This window comes from Microtus pennsylvanicus, chromosome 3 (assembly GCF_037038515.1).
Source record: "Microtus pennsylvanicus isolate mMicPen1 chromosome 3, mMicPen1.hap1, whole genome shotgun sequence".
NCBI lineage: Eukaryota > Metazoa > Chordata > Mammalia > Rodentia > Cricetidae > Microtus > Microtus pennsylvanicus.
The window spans coordinates 142432099-142449676 of record NC_134581.1 but is presented as its reverse complement, the minus strand read 5'-3'; the positions used below and the strand labels follow the sequence as shown (position 1 = coordinate 142449676).

Sequence of the window (17578 nt, the reverse complement as noted above, 5' to 3'; positions counted from 1 at the left end):
CAGTACCTCCAGCAGGAGACTAAGAAAACATGAGCATTTGGGGAATATTTTCCACTCAAACCATAACACTGGGCAAGGTTTGAAGACCTGGAAAAGGTGAAATAAATCTAAAGAAGATTTGCAGGAATGATGGGAGGATATCCCACCTAGGTGAACAGGACCCTAGGCCTGTATTTCTTCTGTTAACTGGCAGGTGCAAGAACTGCAGAGCCCCCCAAGAGCCAGCCAGGTGGTAAAGGATTGTGTGAAAGCCTGCTTGAACTCTACATATGAATATATCTTCAACAACTGCCATGACCTCTACAGTCGCCAGTACCAGCTGGTAAGAGATTTGGGGCTTAGTGAGGTCAGCTGACAGTAGCTCTTTGGGAGGCTCAGCTTTTCTTTACCAGAAATTCCAGGTGGAGAGGAGCTCAAAACAAAGTCCTTGATGTTCTCAAGGATGAGTAAGTTGCCGACTTTAGACCATTTGTCTCAGCGTAGATGTCTTTGAATTGACAAAGGACTCTTCAACAAAATGTGACATACACATGCCTGAGTTGAAAAGAAATGTCTGTGATAAATTTTGCTTTGAGAAGTTTGGTAGTTCAATTTGAGTGGAATTCTCAGGCCATCCTAGCATCTTTCTTCTACCTTTGCTGTCTCACAGTTAATTTTGATCAGGTGTATTTGGATCCATGTAAATTCTGCACTGCCTTCCTCTAAGACTATAGCTGCCTCTGAGCTCCTGGCACAAAGGTTTAACTTTTTCCTTTAGTGACTCATTCTTCTGTACATGCCTTCTGAGATTATATTCGCTAACTAACTCTCAAGGCTGAGCCTGACCTTCTGTGAGGCTGAACCACTTCACCTATTTTGGGCTAGCATTCTAACTTCATGCTTAGAAACTTAGATCTTTAAACAAGGTTTTTATTACATTTATTTGTTTACTTTTTGTGTATGAATGTGTGTACACATATACACATGGGAGTCAGAGGAATATCTATAGGACTTGCTTCTCTCTTTCTACCATGTTAGTCCCAGGGATCAAACTCAGGACATCAGACTTGGTGACAGGTACCATACCATTACTTGCTGAGCTACTTCTCCAGCCCCATCTTTCTAGATATTTCCAAGCATACCTCTCCTCTGCTACCCACTTAAAAGCCAGGACTACTTTTTAGTTCCAGAAACTCTAATTACAGTTCATGTCTTAGGACTGCTTCTGCAGATTCATTTTCCTTCAGTGCAATAAGCACACACAGTCCAACAAAATACGTGTGTGTGTGTGTGTGTGTGTGTGTGTATGCATGTATATTTATGTATAATGTTCCAGGCCAAGTCCAAGAAAAGCCTTAAGTACTCCCTCAAGAACTCCTCAGTGTCATGGGCATGCATGTATATTCAGTCAATATGGTCTGTTAGAAGTGTTTTGAGAGCCAGGTGGTGGATGTGCACACCTTTAATTCCGGCACTTGGGAGGCGGAGGCAGGCAGATATCTGTGAGTTCAGCCCCCATCTGGTCTACAAAGCAAGTTCTAGGACAGCCAGAGCTGTTACACATAGAAACCCTGTCTTTACAAAAAAGAAAAAGAAAAAGAAAAAAAGAAAGAAAAGAAAAGTATTTTGAGAAAGGGATAGAGTAAGGGATTCCAAGGAGTGAGAATTTAGTCTTGGTTCAACAGTGGGAAAAATGACATGAAAAAAGGGAGATAGATCTTGAAAGGCAGTAGAACCAAATGAGGGAAATCTACTGAACATCCATCTTCTGGTGAATGTATCCAATCTGTAATGCTTCCTCTGAGGACCTTAGTAAAGATCTAAGACAATGGTTGTCAACCAGTGTGGTGGAGACCCCTTTGTGGGTCAAGCAACGCTTTCACAGGGGTTGCTTAATTGGAAAGCACAGATATTTACAGTATGGTTCATAACAGTAGCAAAATTATAATTATGAAGTGGCAATGAAAATAATTTTAGGTTTGGGGTTCCCACAACATGAGAAACTGTATTAAAAGGTCACAGCATTAGGAAGTCTGAGAACCACTGATCCAAGACCTTTATTTTTCCTGTCTTTTCTCATTCTAAATGTTCTTTTTATGCCAGTCATATATTTAAGGTTTCCCTCTTTAAAGGCTTTATAAAACTTTCTACTGGTTCTGATGTCCATGGGAGGTTTTCCTGGGGCCTTTGTTTAGCTTGGTACATTCTGAGCTTCTCTGTCATCTATGGATTCTCTTTGGCTAGGGAAGGATGCCGTTCTCAGGTTTGATCTTTTAACCATGCAGATGTTTTAATATTTGATCTCTCTTTCCCAGCATAATAATGAACTAGACTCTGAATAAGGCCTACAAACTTTAGCCTTTTTATTTTACTATCTACTTTTTCCCAATCTCATTTTCATGAGGCAATGTATATATTTGAGTAAACTCTTGGGTATTTTTTGTTCATTAGCTTGTTTTGGTTTAATATTTCCATCTAATCATCTTTAATTATAGGATCATTTATCCACCCATTCACTTAACAAAAATAGAGTATTAGATATGTAAAGTCAAATAAGACATTTATGTTTTGGGGAAAATTATTGTTTGGTAGAAACTAGGGCAAATTATTACACGTATCATTCTTTTGTTTTATTACATTTTATTATAGAATTAGATAGCTGATATACTAATACCAGAAATTCATAGACTATGCCCTGGGAGCTCAGGAAAGAGGCATCACTAAGCCAGAAGCATCAGAGACAACTTCATAGAAGTAAAATTCAACGTGGATTTTGAGGAAGGGGAAAAAATGATATCAAGAAAGGAGCTGACAGGAAGAGAAGAGGGGAAATAGAGTATTTGAAGGCACAGAATTATGCATGAGTATGTTAATTTAAGGAAATATAAGCAGTTTTTCTTCAGGTGTTTATAATTTCAAACTCTGAAGTTCAACTATTGTGGGATTAAATCCTAACTTCTGCTTACCTCTGAGGCAGTAAGCAAATCATAGATCCTTCCTGTCCTTCAGTCTCCTCGTCCAAAATGAGATGATAGTAACTTGTGCTCGAGTCATCAAGATGATAAAATGAAGGTGGTGGTGGTGTATGTCTTTAATCCCAGCACTCAGGAGGTAGAGTAGGTAGGAGGATCTTCCTCCTACTCAGGTAGGAGAATCTCTGTGAGTTTGAGGTCAACCTTGAATAAGAGCTAGTTCCAGGACAGCCAGGGCTGTTATACAGAGAAACCCTGTCTCAAAATACACACACACACACACACACACACACACACACACACACACACACACACGACAATGATGAAATCAGTATGTACAAAGCTTTTAACATCCTGCCAGGCTCCACAGTAAGTGGTGATCATGATGCAGTACAACACAAGAGAATTAGGAAGACATGAAGTGGAGAGAGAAAGGTACATTCCAAAGAACCTTTCTGTCAGATGGAGGAGTCCAAACTTAATTGAAGGCTGTGGGAGAGCTTTAAGCCTAAGTTCATCCTCCAAGATTTCCCTAATAGAGAAATTACCGACAGCTTGCTGGAGGACATAGTGGATTGAAGTTCAAAGGCCAAAGATGTCTTTTGAGTGAGTCTTTGCTGGAATAGTGGTAAAAAAACTAAAAGAAAAAGATGCATGTAAGTGAAATTGAGGTACAATCAGTAGGCTATAGATTGTGTCCTTGTTTCTACTAACTTTTTTTTTTTTATTGGTTTTTCGAGACAGGGTTTCTCTCTAGCTTTGGAGTCTGTCCTGGAACTAGCTCTTGTAGACCAGGCTGGCCTCGAATTCACAGAGATCCGCCTGCCTCTGCCTCCCGAGTGCTGGGATTAAAGGCGTGCGCCACTACTGCCCGGCTTCTACTAACTTCTTGATGAGGACTTTGGAGACTGTAATGGCATTTAGTATCCACATAAAAGTTCCCATCTCTGTCCCGGGCAGCTCCACCTTTGCCTTTGTCCCTGTGAGAGAGATTGTTCATTCCAGTAGCTGCAATGATCACAGTGTGTCCTTGTCTGGGGTCTGAATGTGAGTGGCTCTTCTTTTCCTGAGATCCACTGTTGTATTCCTTTGTTTTCTTCTAAACAAATCTTCTTCTCCAGCTAGGCAAATAGCTTTCCAGGTGCATTTCTTCCAGTTAATATAACCTTCAAAGGATCCAAAGGGGACCTGCCCCACTGAAAGTTAGGTCAAACTGCACACAGGGTCTGTCTGTTGAATAGCGCCTGCTCCACTTGAAGGAGCTTCGCAGAGATGAGATGTTTGTGTGTGGTGTGTGAAGTGTGGCTCTGAACAGGGATGCCTGGATGTGGGCAAACCTTACAGAACCAGACCTACTTGAGTGAGACTAAAGGGTGCTCATTTCAGCCAGTCACCTGTCCATAGTAACTAAGAGAGAGAGCACAGGGCCTTTATCTCTCACATTGTTCAAGGTTACCAGAACAGTGCCCCAGAGCTGAGAAGAGCGATTCTCAATAGTTGAAGGTTCTCCCAGTTGTCATCCCTCATTGGAACATAGGCAGACATTTAGAAGACATGTGCCAGGAGAGGAAGTATCTCTGACTTTAAAATAACAGACATGGTGAAGGGAAAAGAAAAAGGAAGAGTCTTTTCAATTCTGCTGTGATTATTTCCCTTTCTCCTCCACTCTCCTGTTCTCTGAATAAGAACCAGGAGCAGCAACCACTAGAGGAACCAGGGCCCAGCATTCGGAACCTGGATTTCTGGCCCAAACTTATCACACTCATTGTGTCAATCATAGAAGAGGATAAGAATTCCTATACACCTGTTCTGAACCAGTGAGTATAATTCTACTTGGCTCTATCTTGTTGATGATTGGTCTGTCCATCTGTCTAACCGCCTCTTTCTTTCCTATCTCTGTATGTTTGCAGTGCCACTTCTTCCAACTGTCCGTCCATCTGTCCTTCTGTCCTTTGTATCTGTCTGAGTAACTGTTTCTGGAGACAGGTGTGGAAACATAAGGGGGGCCCAACCCAGAATGGGATAGCCTTCATAGAGAGAAAAGCTTCTATGACTGGGACTGCTAGGGGAACTCGAAGGGATCCAGAGACTGTGCATGTACCTGTCCATATTGACTAAAACTGGCCTTCTTAAGGCCAACCCCCTGTTCTTTCTCCTCCAGCTAATCTATCCTAGGCCAACCCTCCAGCCTCAACCCTTCTCAGAGATCTAATGCCTTGTCTTACCTTCTGGGCATTCTGTCCTCTGGGCTCATCTTAGCTGATAGGGTCTCCTTTGCCCTCATTTATCTTACCAGACTAAACCTAGTCCTGTTCCCTAGGACTCTCCTCTCTTCATTATGTCTTGTAAGAACTAGGTACCTTGGGATAAATAAAATCAAATAGCTCTTGCCTTGATGTTTACTGTGTTTTTCCATCTCTCAGGTTTCCTCAGGAGCTGAATGTAGGAAAAGTCAGTGCAGAAGTGATGTGGCATCTGTTTGCTCAAGACATGAAGTATGCGTTGGAAGGTAAGGGTCTGCCAGACTCCACCCATCTCATAAACTGTCTTTTCCTTTCCCAGACCACTCCAAGTTCTAGGTAAACAGGGTAGTAAGAAATTAGAGGGCTTCTAGCTAGCCAGAGTGGCAGGTAAACTAAAGGAGGCATTGCATGGATAAAGCTGCAGCCGGAAGAAATAAGGAAAATGGATGTGCAGATGCAGATTTCTCCTTCCAGCTTTATAACAAATTCGTATCCAAGACCTTTCTAGTCCAGAGAGCAGCTTCACCCATGGTAGGAGCTTAAATATAATATCATTATTTCCTTATACTTACTAGCCTGGCTTTTAAAAAACAAACAAACAAAAAACCCTTCTCAGAAAGCTTCTTCCCTCACTCTTGTAATGCAGAGCCACAGATAAAGTTTTTATTCACTTTGTTCATTCTGCTTACCCTTTTTTTTTTCACTTCTCACCTCCACAAAGATATCACTTTCTGTCTGTGTCGAACTCTCTCATCTGTACCCATCTGTGCTCACCAATTTAGCTGCCTTTCCTATCTGTATATGTTAGTCTAGCTCCTCAGTCTGTTAAAGTGGATCTAGAAGGAAAAGGAGCCATCTGGGACAAGCTCAAAGCAGAGTTCGGATCACTTGCTTGGGTGGAATGAAGACATGGATCACTCTCATACCCTTAAATTTATGAGGTTTAGAATCAGTGATTTTTGAGATTAAAAGACACTTTGAAGGTCTGTGCTAAGTTGTTACAGCCAAACCACATGTGTAGTTTGCATTGTGTAATTCAGCCCCAGAGCGGTGGCCGAGTCTTGCTTACTTTGGACTCATCTTTCTGGGGTGCAGTCTACACATTGGTTGAAAGGCTTATACAGGTTTCACCTGACTCCCTAACTTAGTGAGACAGCACTCACCAAGCCTCATGGGAAGTTTGGTATCGGTTCTTGAAAATATCTATGGTGCACTTAGCAGAAAAAAGTAAATACTTCTGAAAAATGAGCCAATTCATAGTCTGTTCAATTTCATTTTGGGATATTAAGACAGCAAGAGATGGAAAGAAACAAGTTAGGCATGGAATTCCATTAGAATCTTTACAGACATTTCCAGAATTAGAAAGATTTAGCAGAGATCATAAGGCCGAAAGAACCATCCAGGAATGAAGGATGGCTGAAATGAAACAGGGCTGGGGAAATGGCTCAATGGGTTAAAGCTCTACCCATATAATTCTGATGGCTTCACAATTCTGATGACTTCAGTTCCTCAGAATCCATGTAGAAAGCTGGATGCAGGCCAAACATGGTAGCACATACCTTGAATCCCAGCATTCAGGAGCAGAGGCAAGAGGATCTTTCTGAGTTCGAGGCCAGTCTGGTCTACAAAGCAAACATTTCAAGCCAACCAGGGCTATATAGGAGACCCTGTAAAGGCAGGTGGGGAGCAGACAGATGAAACAGGCTGGGTAGTCAGGAATTACTGCTCCTCAACAGAAGCATCAGAGAAACCCTATTTCAGTAAGGCAGACGACAAGAACCAACTCCTAAAAGTTGTCTTCTGACCTCTGCCTATAGATACATACACATACACAATAGATAATCAAATAAAACAATAAATAAAAGTTGTAATGCCCAAGTCAAGGACAGGTTATGGGAACATTATTGCTCCTTCTAATAAATTAACCCCAATTCGACCACAAGTAACAACAATCTCATTAAATTTGCATACATACATACATACATACATATATACATACACGTGTTCATGTGTCATTCAGTACACATGTGGATTTGTATGCATGTATGCAGTGCTTAGAAGACAACTATCCAGACTCAGTCCTTAGGTGCCTTTTTGTTTGAGACAGAGTCTCTCATTGGCTTGGAACTTCAAGCAGGTCAGGTAGGGTAGCCCAAGAGCTTTCAGGCGTCTTCCTATTTCTACCTCCCGTCTGGTTTCACCTCCCATCTTGACTCCATGCCCAGCTTTTTATATAGGTTCTGGTATCTGAACTCAGGTGCTCATGCTAATGAGGCACAAGCCCTTTACCAACTGAGCCGTCTTCCGAGTGAAATCTTGCCGCAGCATTAACTCTTTGGGTCTTGTTAAAATAAAATGTACGCAATATTTGAAAACTCATCTACTTAGCGTTTATTTAGGTTGATGTTTAGTATAGAAATTGTTGAGCTGGTACAGAGGACACATGCTGGATTGTCAGAGAGTGTAAGAATTACATGCAAATACAGAAACTTAAAGGTCCTCAAACAAACAAAATGTCCAGAAGTCACCAGGAAGCCCTGCCCCCATTTCCAGTGGGCTGTTAAACAAGCATAAGGGGGAGGGTGTACCTGATGCTGTCATTCTGTGTTTCAAGGTCAGGAACTGGTTCAAGGGCATCAGGGAATGGAGTAGAAAAGAGGGTCTCTTTGCTGTCCTTGATTTTCCTACTCTTTGTTGCTCATTGGCATCTCTTCTTTGTCACAAGCAACTACTATCATTCGTATTCGAAAAGTCTCCTTTGCTGGTGGTAAGAACTTTTGGTTGTCCCCTTGCCTCTAGTTTTATACCCTTCCTTCTGCTGCTCACTGCTTCCTAGAAGAGATGGCAAATGCATTTTCGGGTTACAATGGTCCTACAGTATCAGATGATAAAAGTTCAGGGACCTGAAACCCTTCCAGGCGCTGGCCAGCCCAAGCTTCTCTTCCCCTGATGAGTGTCTCCTGTCCTAGTCACTAGAACCAGTATACCCAGAGTAGATGCTCTGCTCTGACTTGAAGGAGCAATACCTCTGCTATCTCAAAGTTGAACAATGACATCTCCAAGGATACCAGCTGCTCCTTCTCTCTTGCTTAGTTTCTCCTTCATTATAACCTTTTTATTGGCACACATTGACTTCTATTATTCAAAATGATACTCCAGCTATAACAGGTAGGTGTGTGGATGTGGCAAGTGCTTTAGACTCTGTATCAGCCATGAGTGGTCTTCATCCTAGATTGAGATTCAGCTATCTAAACCATCAGATCCATAATAATAGGCCTATTTGCTATAGCACAGTAGCCTGATTTAGGTTTCCATAGTTTCCAAACTGATTATCCTTATTTGCATATTTCCCTGAGAGCTCATTTTCTTTGTTTCAGCTCTTCTTGGGAGCCCTTCACTTTACCTCAGGAGTCTGTCATAACATGGTTGTTCCACTGTCTTTCTGTTTGGTTTTCTCTATCTCTGGAAGTTCCCATTAACATCTCATGCCATGTACATCTTAATAGCTCTTCCTTTAAGCCTATTTGATAGAAAAGCTCAGTTCCTAAGATTGAAAACAAACATTAGAAAACCATTGTCTTTCCTTCCCCTCAGCCCTCCTAGCTCCACTAGTTGTCATTATCATCCTCTCTTTTCTCTATCTTTGCACTTCTATAAATTAGAGCAAGAAGACTATAGACTTTACTTGACTTAGCCTCTGTAAAGGAAGGTTTGGGCCAGGCTCTTAGAGAGTGGCTGAGTAGGTAGATGTTAGAAGGACTTGTAAATTCCCTGTCTTCTAAGCTATCTGACAGAGCAACCTGTCTAGACCTGCTGGCTTAGGAAATCCAGGAACCATGGCTACTGAAACTTGATCCAGCTTCTCTTTCTCCACTAGAACATGAGAAAGACCGGCTGTGTAAGAGTGCTGACTACATGAACCTGCACTTCAAGGTGAAGTGGCTCCACAATGAATACGTGCGGGATCTGCCTGCTCTCCAGGGACAGGTGCCTGAGTACCCAGCGTAAGTGTGTGGGCAGCAAAGAAGAGGGGACGGGTCAGTTCAGTAGGCCAGGCTCAGATTGCCTGTTGCAGGTACTGCTATAGAAAGAGAAGAGTTAATGCCCTGCCTTCTGGAAGATTCCATCTGGAGGCATTATGTTATATACCAATTAGCTCCAGTCCCTAGTTTTCCTTTTCTAACTAACTACAGGTGGTTTGAGCAGTTTGTGCTACAGTGGCTAGATGAGAATGAAGATGTGTCCCTGGAATTCCTGCGAGGGGCCCTGGAACGAGATAAGAAGGATGGGGTAAGTTGGGAACTTTGACTACACAGTGGTTCATCCATATCTCAGCATTTAGTTATTGGCCAGAAGTTTTTGATTTCTGCTAGGCTAATCTGCCCAATCCTATAGAATCTGCAGGAAAGCTGTGGAGAACACAGAGCCACCTCTGCTAGACCAAGCTCTTTCATACCCTAAAGCTATGGATGGTTACTCCATGTGTGGTCTTCTTTAGTTCCAGCAGACATCAGAGCATGCGCTCTTTTCCTGTTCTGTGGTGGATGTCTTTACACAACTCAATCAGAGCTTTGAGATCATCCGAAAGTTGGAATGCCCAGACCCCAGCATCCTTGCCCACTACATGAGAAGGTTTGCTAAGGTAACCATGGGCCTCCTAGACCCTTGCCCCTTCACATCACTACACGCAGTCACAGGCCTGAGTTCCACCCTTGTCCATGCTGGTCTTCATGCAAAGCCTATTGCTCCCCCTTTGTCATGTCTAGTTGACAGGTTGTCTGTCTCAGATCTGTTCTGCAATTGAGAGAGTTTTGCTCCTCTTAGTATTTTGGGGGGTTTCTTTGGTTTGGGATGTTTCATATATTTGAGACCTGATCTTCTATATAGCCCTGGCTGGTTTAGAACCCACAGCATAACCCAGAGTGGCTTCAACCCTGCAGCAATCCTCCTTGCCTCTGCCTCCAGAGTGCTGGGATTATGTATGTGCTCTCCTGCAGCCAACTTGATGATATTATTGCAAGATCCCTGTGAAGACATTAAGGATTCTCTCCTCTTTTTTTTTCTTCTCTTTCCTCAGACCATTGGGAAAGTGCTGATCCAGTATGCAGACATATTATCAAAGAGCTTCCCAGCTTACTGCACAAAGGAGAAACTGGTAGGCCCGGCACTGAGAGGAAAGGAGTGGAGGATGTTGTATGTGCCTCAGCTGCTCTTGACTTGGGATCACTTCCATGCTTTCCTTGAGACTCATACCTCAAGATAATGCGAAGTTAGCTAGGAGTGCCTCTGAGCCTCCCATTTTTGTGCTTCCTCCACTAAGCATTTGCTTAGTCTTTTTTCAATAAAAAAATTTCAGATATTTCAGAGTTATAAATAGAAATACCATGAGTATCTTTGTAACTATCACCTAACCAAAATTTAGGTAAAAATGTTTGCTACTAGTCTTTGTTCAAAGAGAATTGTCTGATTTGGCTCCAGATCTCAGTCTTTAGGGTGAGACCTATGCAATGTGAAGTCCCTGTGGCCTTGGAATAGCGTAAAAGAGTGAGGGACCCTAAACTAATGGGTGTTGTGCTAAGACTGAAGAGATCCTTTTTGTCCCCAAAGCCCTGCATCCTGATGAACAACATGCAGCAGCTGAGGGTCCAGCTGGAGAAAATGTTTGAGGCCATGGGAGGCAAAGAGGTAAGTCTTAGGGTCTGTGGTTACTGTACTTTGCCTAGGTTGAGTTGCCTGGTCACAGAATTCTACCCTCTCTCAATTAAGTGTAGGCTAGGTGTTTGGCTTCAGACTTAAGGTGGCTGCATTTGAGATAGGCATTGTTGTAAAGTTCTAGAAAGGAAAAGTAGCCACTGGGATATGATACCAACCCAGAGGAACAAGCATAGAGGTAGGGCCCTAGGAGGGAGAACCAGGCATTTGGGATATGGGCCTAGGAAAGAGAATTAGCCATTATGGTAAGAAGGAGAATTAGGCTTGAGGGTGGGGTGTGACCCTAGGAGGGAGGAGCAAACATTGAGGTATAGTCCTAGGAAAGAGGAGAAAGCTTTGGGATATGGTCCTGTGAGGGAAGAACAGGTGTCGGCATATGGCTCTAAGAGGGAAAGTGGTGGTATATGAAAAAGTGAAAGACAGCAGTCTGACCTGGCAACTGCATGAATATAGCTGGACTCTGAAGCTTCAGACAGTCTGAAGGAGCTACAGGTGAAACTGAATACAGTTCTGGATGAGCTCAGCATGGTGTTTGGAAACAGGTAAGTGGCCCCCAAAATGCACAGCCCTTAGAACCAGATGAAGTTCCTGGCTACTCCCAGAGCTGCTAGCCAAGCTCATCCAGCTGCAGATCTTCCTATATTTCTGCATATTGTCCGTCATAGAGATGCAACATAAAGAAATGAGTCTAAATTGCTGGTTTGCTCCAGTGTCGTCGTGGCGGGGGGCAGGGAGGGCTGCACTGTGAGCACATGTGTAGCTTCCAGGTGCGGATTGATGAATGTGTTCGACAAATGGCTGACATCCTGGGCCAAGTTCGGGGCACGGGAAATGCATCCCCCAACGCCAGGGCCTCAGTGGCTCAGGATGCAGATAGTGTACTGCGACCCCTTATGGATTTCCTGGATGGCAAGTGAGTATAGCACCCTGAGAAGAAAGTGAAGCTGAGGCCATCGGACAGAGGAGCCTCTGGGGGAGCAGGCATCCCAGACTTTCCCCTGGCCTCACCTATTGCCTGAATCTGTAGCCTCACGCTCTTTGCCACTGTGTGTGAGAAGACAGTTCTGAAGCGCATCCTGAAGGAGCTCTGGCGGGTGGTGATGAACACCATGGAACGGGTGATCGTCCTGCCCCCACTCACTGACCAGACAGTAAGAACACCACCCTCCCGGTTGCTCTCATTGTCTTCTTTTCCCTCACTCCCCACTTCCTTTGCAGCACTGCTTTTGTCTGATCTCTTTCTGCCTAGGGTACCCAGCTGATCATAACTGCTGCCAAGGAGCTGAGCCAGCTTTCCAAACTCAAGGTTCTTGGGATGTGGGGTCCTCATGAGGCTGCTGGGAGGGTACCTGGGGGCCTGGAATGGGGGAGCTATTACTATGGGGTGATTTATAAACTGACTGGTGGGGGCACTGTGCTTATGACTTTCTTGGGCTTTCCTGATACTGCTTTTTCTGGGGTTCCAGGACCACATGGTACGAGAGGAAACACGGAATCTCACTCCAAAGCAGTGTGCCGTCCTTGACCTGGCTTTGGACACCATCAAGGTGGAGACTTTCCCCCTTTTCCAGACAGTCTCCCTCTGTACATTTGGCCTTGGCATCCCACCCTGCCAGACTAGCGATCAGCCTCTTAGCATTCCACATCCAGAAAACAAGGCCTAGGCAGTGTCAGGGATACAGAGAGAAAAAGAAACGATCCCAAGTCAAATACCCAAGTCAGGTGCATGTGAACTGTGATTGAGGCATTTGGGGAAAGTATGTCTGAGGTATCAAGTTCCCTAAGGTTCAGAGAGGTAAAAGATCACTTTTGGCTCTCCTCCCTACCTAAAGTGCTTCTATCTCATACCTGCCCAGCTAGACATGCCCTTTCTTCAGACACCACCTCCAGGAATATGTCCCTCCTCCTGCTTCTGCCAAATACGCAAATGATGCTGAGGGACTATGGCTGACTCTGTAGGTGCTCTGTCCTCACAGTCCTCTTCTGGCTTCTCTGAGGACAGTTAGGGAGTTGCCTCTCTGCGAGGAGATGAAGCAGGTTCTCATTTATCTTTCAGCAATACTTCCATGCAGGAGGCAATGGTCTGAAGAAAACATTCCTGGAGAAGAGCCCAGACCTGCAGTCTCTACGTTATGCCCTGTCTCTGTACACACAGACTACAGACACTCTCATCAAGACATTTGTGCGCTCACAGACTGCCCAGGGTAAGGCCCTAAGGACTGTATGTTCCCACCTCCCCTCCATATACAGGGCCTGTAGGGAATTAGTATTGTTTAGCCCTTGGAGAGGATCCAATTGCTCCTTAAAGCTTGAATTTCAACATTCAGTACTTAAATTCAGTACCTACTGAGGCACATGCCCATACCAGGCAGAAGAATGAGAGTCACAGGGGCTTTGAAAATGTGCCTGGTCTTTATTCCTTTTCCTGGACATTTCCTACTCAGTGCAAATTTACTGGGTTCAGCTATACCCTATCTGGTAATGGGGAAGAAGAAAAATCTGTGAGGAAGCCTTGACAGGGAATGCTTGGATACATACACATGAAGCCTTGTAGCTTTACTTGGTGCTCTGGAGAGAAAAGGCAAAGGGTTCCTCATACACTGCAGCATGGATGAAAAGAGAACCAAGGCAAACCATGGGCAGCTGAGGGGCGCACATAGCAGAGACTGTAGGCTCACAAATGATGCTTATCCAAGGACCAGACAACTGGGTTGGTTTGTTTGGGGGTAAGAGCATATTTTTATCTTGGGAATTTCCAGTACCTACTTCTACTTCCTGCCACCAGCCAGGCCTGTCCAAACTAAAGCACATCTGCAAAGAGAGGCTCATCCTGGAATTCTGACCTGATCCTGAAGCAGGGTCCTTCCAGGAGGCACCTATAAGCATACCTAAATGGAGTCCCCCAAGAAAATTTGGATGGGTTACCCGGAGTATGGGAACCTGATAGCATAGCAAGCATGGGAGGCTTGAGTCTTCCCAAGCTGTGGATGTGGAGTGTAGAGTTGACCTGGAAGGGAGAAATCAAGCAGTTAAGAATGAAGTGACTGAAGGTAAGAAAATGGAGGGGTCGTGCAGTACTGCTCCATTTCTTACAGCTGTTCGCAGTCGAGGGTCTGGAGGAAAAGCAAGAGAAGCAGGCATGGTATGGCTGAAGGGGGGAGGGGACCTTTTGCAGAGCTGAGGATATGTAAGGCCTGTGATATTAGGGAGGTTCTGAGTTAATCCAGAAAGGCTTTTGGCAGCGTAGTGATACAGCTGGAGAACAGTGAAGAGCAGGCCTACAGTGCTAGCAGGGCTGCACCACAGGGAGACTGCACCTTCCCTTTGCCCCATTTTCCATGTTTTCTACTGTTCTGCTATGGAGTCTAATGTGGAACACTTAGACACTGACCTTGACTCTCGGACCTTTTTCTGTACCCTGTCCCAGTCTGAGCTTCCTCAGAATGTATTTGGACTCTCATGAATATCTGTAACTCCTTGACCTCTAACAACTCTTCTTTCTTGTTCTGCTGCTGCTCACCTCTTGACTTGCCTGTCTTCCTCGCTCAGTGCATGATGGGAAAGGTATTAGGTATACTGCTAATGAGGACATTCGTCCAGAAAAGGGTATGTTCTTTTACATTGTGCAGTCATAAATCAAACACTGACTCACCCTGTGAACTACAGTGAAGTGTATGCTTGGGATGGCTGAACCAGCTATCAAACGTTCAGGAGCTCTATGCTGAATCTTTGACCTTGGCAATGTACTCATGTAGCCCAGGAAGAACTTCTGTTCTTGACCTATGTCTTGTCCTCCAAATTCCCCATTATTACACCTCAGGACAAATGAGGGTTTTCTTTGAGGCACAGGTTAGTGACATGTTCTCAGAATCAGGTGGAGGCCCTACTAAGAGACACCTACAAACTAACCCTATGCAGAGATTGTGACTAGAGAGTTGTTCTGTAGGTTTAAGTAGTACAGAGAAGACCTCTCAAGCAGGGGCACCCAGAAATTCTGAGAAAAGCATGAGGTTGCATCTCTTGGCTAGAGCAGTAAGAGATATCATAAGTCAGTGCACATGACTATAATCCGAGAAATCAAGAGGCTGAAGCATGAGGCTCTCAAATTCAAGTCTAGCCTGCACTATATAAGGAATAAGAACAAGAGAAAAGCAGAGAGAAAGAGGGAAAAAGGGAGAGAGAATTCTCAGTGCATGTTTCAGTAACTTTCTCCCAAGATTCTGTCAGCTTATTTTGTGTTAGAGTGCACAGCCTCATTCTTTCTCTCCTGTTGTTTCCTCTCCCATTTGTTACTTCCCCATGACTACTGTGGGTGATATCTTCTTGCTTTAGGGAAGGGTGTAAGGTGGGAACATTCTAAACTCATTTTACCTGGAACTAGTTCTCTAGTAGACAATCATCTGTCCTCAGGGGCTGGTGTGGATGACCCTGTGGGAGAAGTCTCCATTCAGGTGGACTTGTTTACACATCCTGGCACTGGGGAGCATAAGGTGACAGTGAAAGGTAAGTACTCCTGACTTGTAAGTTTGGCTTTTTCTCGCTATGACCTCACTCATCCTGTGAAAGCAGGGGCTGCTCATCCCAGTGCTCCAGCTCAGTCCTTCTCAAGGGGAACATGACCTGGGGTTCAAGAACTGGGATACTGGGGGGGGGGGATCCCTCACAGATCTCCCTTGTTTGGGTAGTGGTAGCAGCCAATGACCTCAAGTGGCAGACAGCGGGTATGTTCCGGCCTTTTGTGGAAGTGACCATGGTTGGCCCACACCAAAGTGATAAGAAGAGGAAGTTCACAACCAAGTCTAAAAGCAACAACTGGACCCCCAAGTACAATGAGACATTCCACTTGTAAGTTACAGAGTTGGAAACCTATAGGCTCTGGAATGAGGGTGTGCTGGGTGGTAAGGGTGAAGAGACTGGAAATAGATCCATGGGCTAGATGTCAAACTTGAATGAATTCAGCAGAGAATGTTCATTTCTGGCTTTTTATCCTCTACCCTGTGCTCATAGCCTCCTGGGAAATGAAGAGGGTCCGGAGGCCTATGAGTTACAAATATGCGTGAAGGATTACTGCTTTGCCCGGGAGGATCGTGTGATAGGACTGGCAGTAATGCCTCTGAGGGATGTGGCAGCCAAGGGCAGCTGTGCCTGCTGGTGCCCGTTGGGCCGGAAGATCCACATGGATGAGACAGGCATGACCATTCTCCGGATTCTGTCTCAGAGGAGCAATGACGAGGTGGCTCGAGAGTTCGTGAAGCTCAAATCGGAGTCTCGTTCCACAGAGGAAGGGAGTTGAGCATCTTTGGTTTATGTGCCATCCAGACAACACCAACCGCACACATCAGTCAGGGAGAGTTAGCTGTGTAGCCAGCTTAGAGTCCTTGTAGTCAAAAGGCTGACTCTCCTAGTTAAGGATGTTTAAGGAGAATCTTGGGGTAGTAAGACTGTGGCTTTTCAGAGAAAAGTCATGAAACCCAGCCAATAGGTCTGTGGTGTTAGAAGCTGGGCTGTGGAGCTACTTCCTGGAGAGATTTTTCTATAAATGGAGAGGGACAGACATTTCCAAGAATGTCAGCTGTTCTTGGTAGTCAACACTCCGTTCCACCTCCCACCTCTAGCCTCCTCTAAACCACACTTTGTCCAGTTAGATGCTTACATGCTCATCATAGAAGATGTTTAGAAGGCCTACAGATTGTTTCCTGGCTGACCTATTGATGTTCCTGAGCTCCAAGGTCCATGCTGGAGATTAACCAGAGCAGGAATGCACAGACTGGAATTCACCGTCCCTTGAACTGGACTGGTTTGTGTGGATCCAGTGAAAACAAGGCTTGGGAACTGAACAAGATACCTTCTGCAAAAGGAGCTGGCTGATTTCCTTAGCTCAGACTATCTGTCATGAGTCAGAGAAGGTTCACATGGTGCTTTGGAGCCCTGAGCAGAATATTTCTTTGGAATCCAGGCACCAGGGGTCTTATCTGCCCAGAGTACTCCCGACTCCTTACTCTGTCAGCAGGGAATGATGCTTAGAACATACATACATACATACATACATACACACACACACACACACACACACACACACACAATTCTTTTATGTATAGACTTGAGGGCTAATAAGGATCCAAGGATATTTTCTTGAGTAGTCCCTGAACAAAGCCAAAAATCTTGGAAAACTATCTAGAAAGAGCTGTCCTCACCTATGGCCACAACCTTCTGGCTCTCCTCCTTGAAGAAAACATCTAGTCTTTGGCCTTCCTTCTTCTCCTTGGGATCAGTGACTGTTCCTCATGGATTGGTCAAGAATAAAAAAGGAGCTTGGACTCTCATTCCTCTGTATGAACTGGATGGAGGGAGTCCTCAGCACTCGCTGGAAGGTCAAGGACAAACTTTCAGAGGGTCAGAGGAGCTTCATGGACCCTTGCTCAGAGATGTGACTTGGTCCTTGGATTTCCTGACACTAACTTACTGTAACTGCTGAGGACTCAACGTTGTCCACACTACACTGGCCAACACATGAAACAAACCAAGCATTTGTGCTGTTTTTAATTATTATATGTGCCATTGTTACAGAAAATTATAGGCTAGACTGTAATAAATTATCTTATAGCAGCTTTTGGGGTCTGGAATTCTGTGAAGATGTGGAAAACCATAAAACTGACTGTCATATTTAATGAT

General features: G+C 44.5%; 1 protein-coding gene across 6 annotated transcripts in view; it reads left to right on the top strand.

The window, feature by feature from the left end:
- The window catches only part of Unc13b (unc-13 homolog B), a 210996-nt gene extending 193484 nt beyond the window's left edge, over positions 1-17512 (top strand). For 4 of the 6 annotated variants that reach the window (XM_075967443.1, XM_075967440.1, XM_075967439.1 and 1 more), the window contains 18 exons: positions 194-322; positions 4638-4768; positions 5375-5460; positions 9072-9198; positions 9388-9484; positions 9693-9836; positions 10272-10349; positions 10802-10879; positions 11360-11448; positions 11667-11819; positions 11934-12057; positions 12156-12212; positions 12373-12453; positions 12963-13110; positions 14456-14512; positions 15317-15409; positions 15592-15751; positions 15914-17512. In XM_075967443.1, the coding sequence (XP_075823558.1) occupies positions 194-322; positions 4638-4768; positions 5375-5460; positions 9072-9198; positions 9388-9484; positions 9693-9836; positions 10272-10349; positions 10802-10879; positions 11360-11448; positions 11667-11819; positions 11934-12057; positions 12156-12212; positions 12373-12453; positions 12963-13110; positions 14456-14512; positions 15317-15409; positions 15592-15751; positions 15914-16199 (2118 nt within the window). In that variant the 3' untranslated portion in view covers positions 16200-17512. The remainder of the gene's footprint in view (positions 1-193; positions 323-4637; positions 4769-5374; positions 5461-9071; positions 9199-9387; positions 9485-9692; positions 9837-10271; positions 10350-10801; positions 10880-11359; positions 11449-11666; positions 11820-11933; positions 12058-12155; positions 12213-12372; positions 12454-12962; positions 13111-14455; positions 14513-15316; positions 15410-15591; positions 15752-15913) is intronic. The other 2 variants (XM_075967442.1, XM_075967441.1) reach the window with 1 other exon arrangement.
- Positions 17513-17578: the final 66 nt, after the last annotated feature.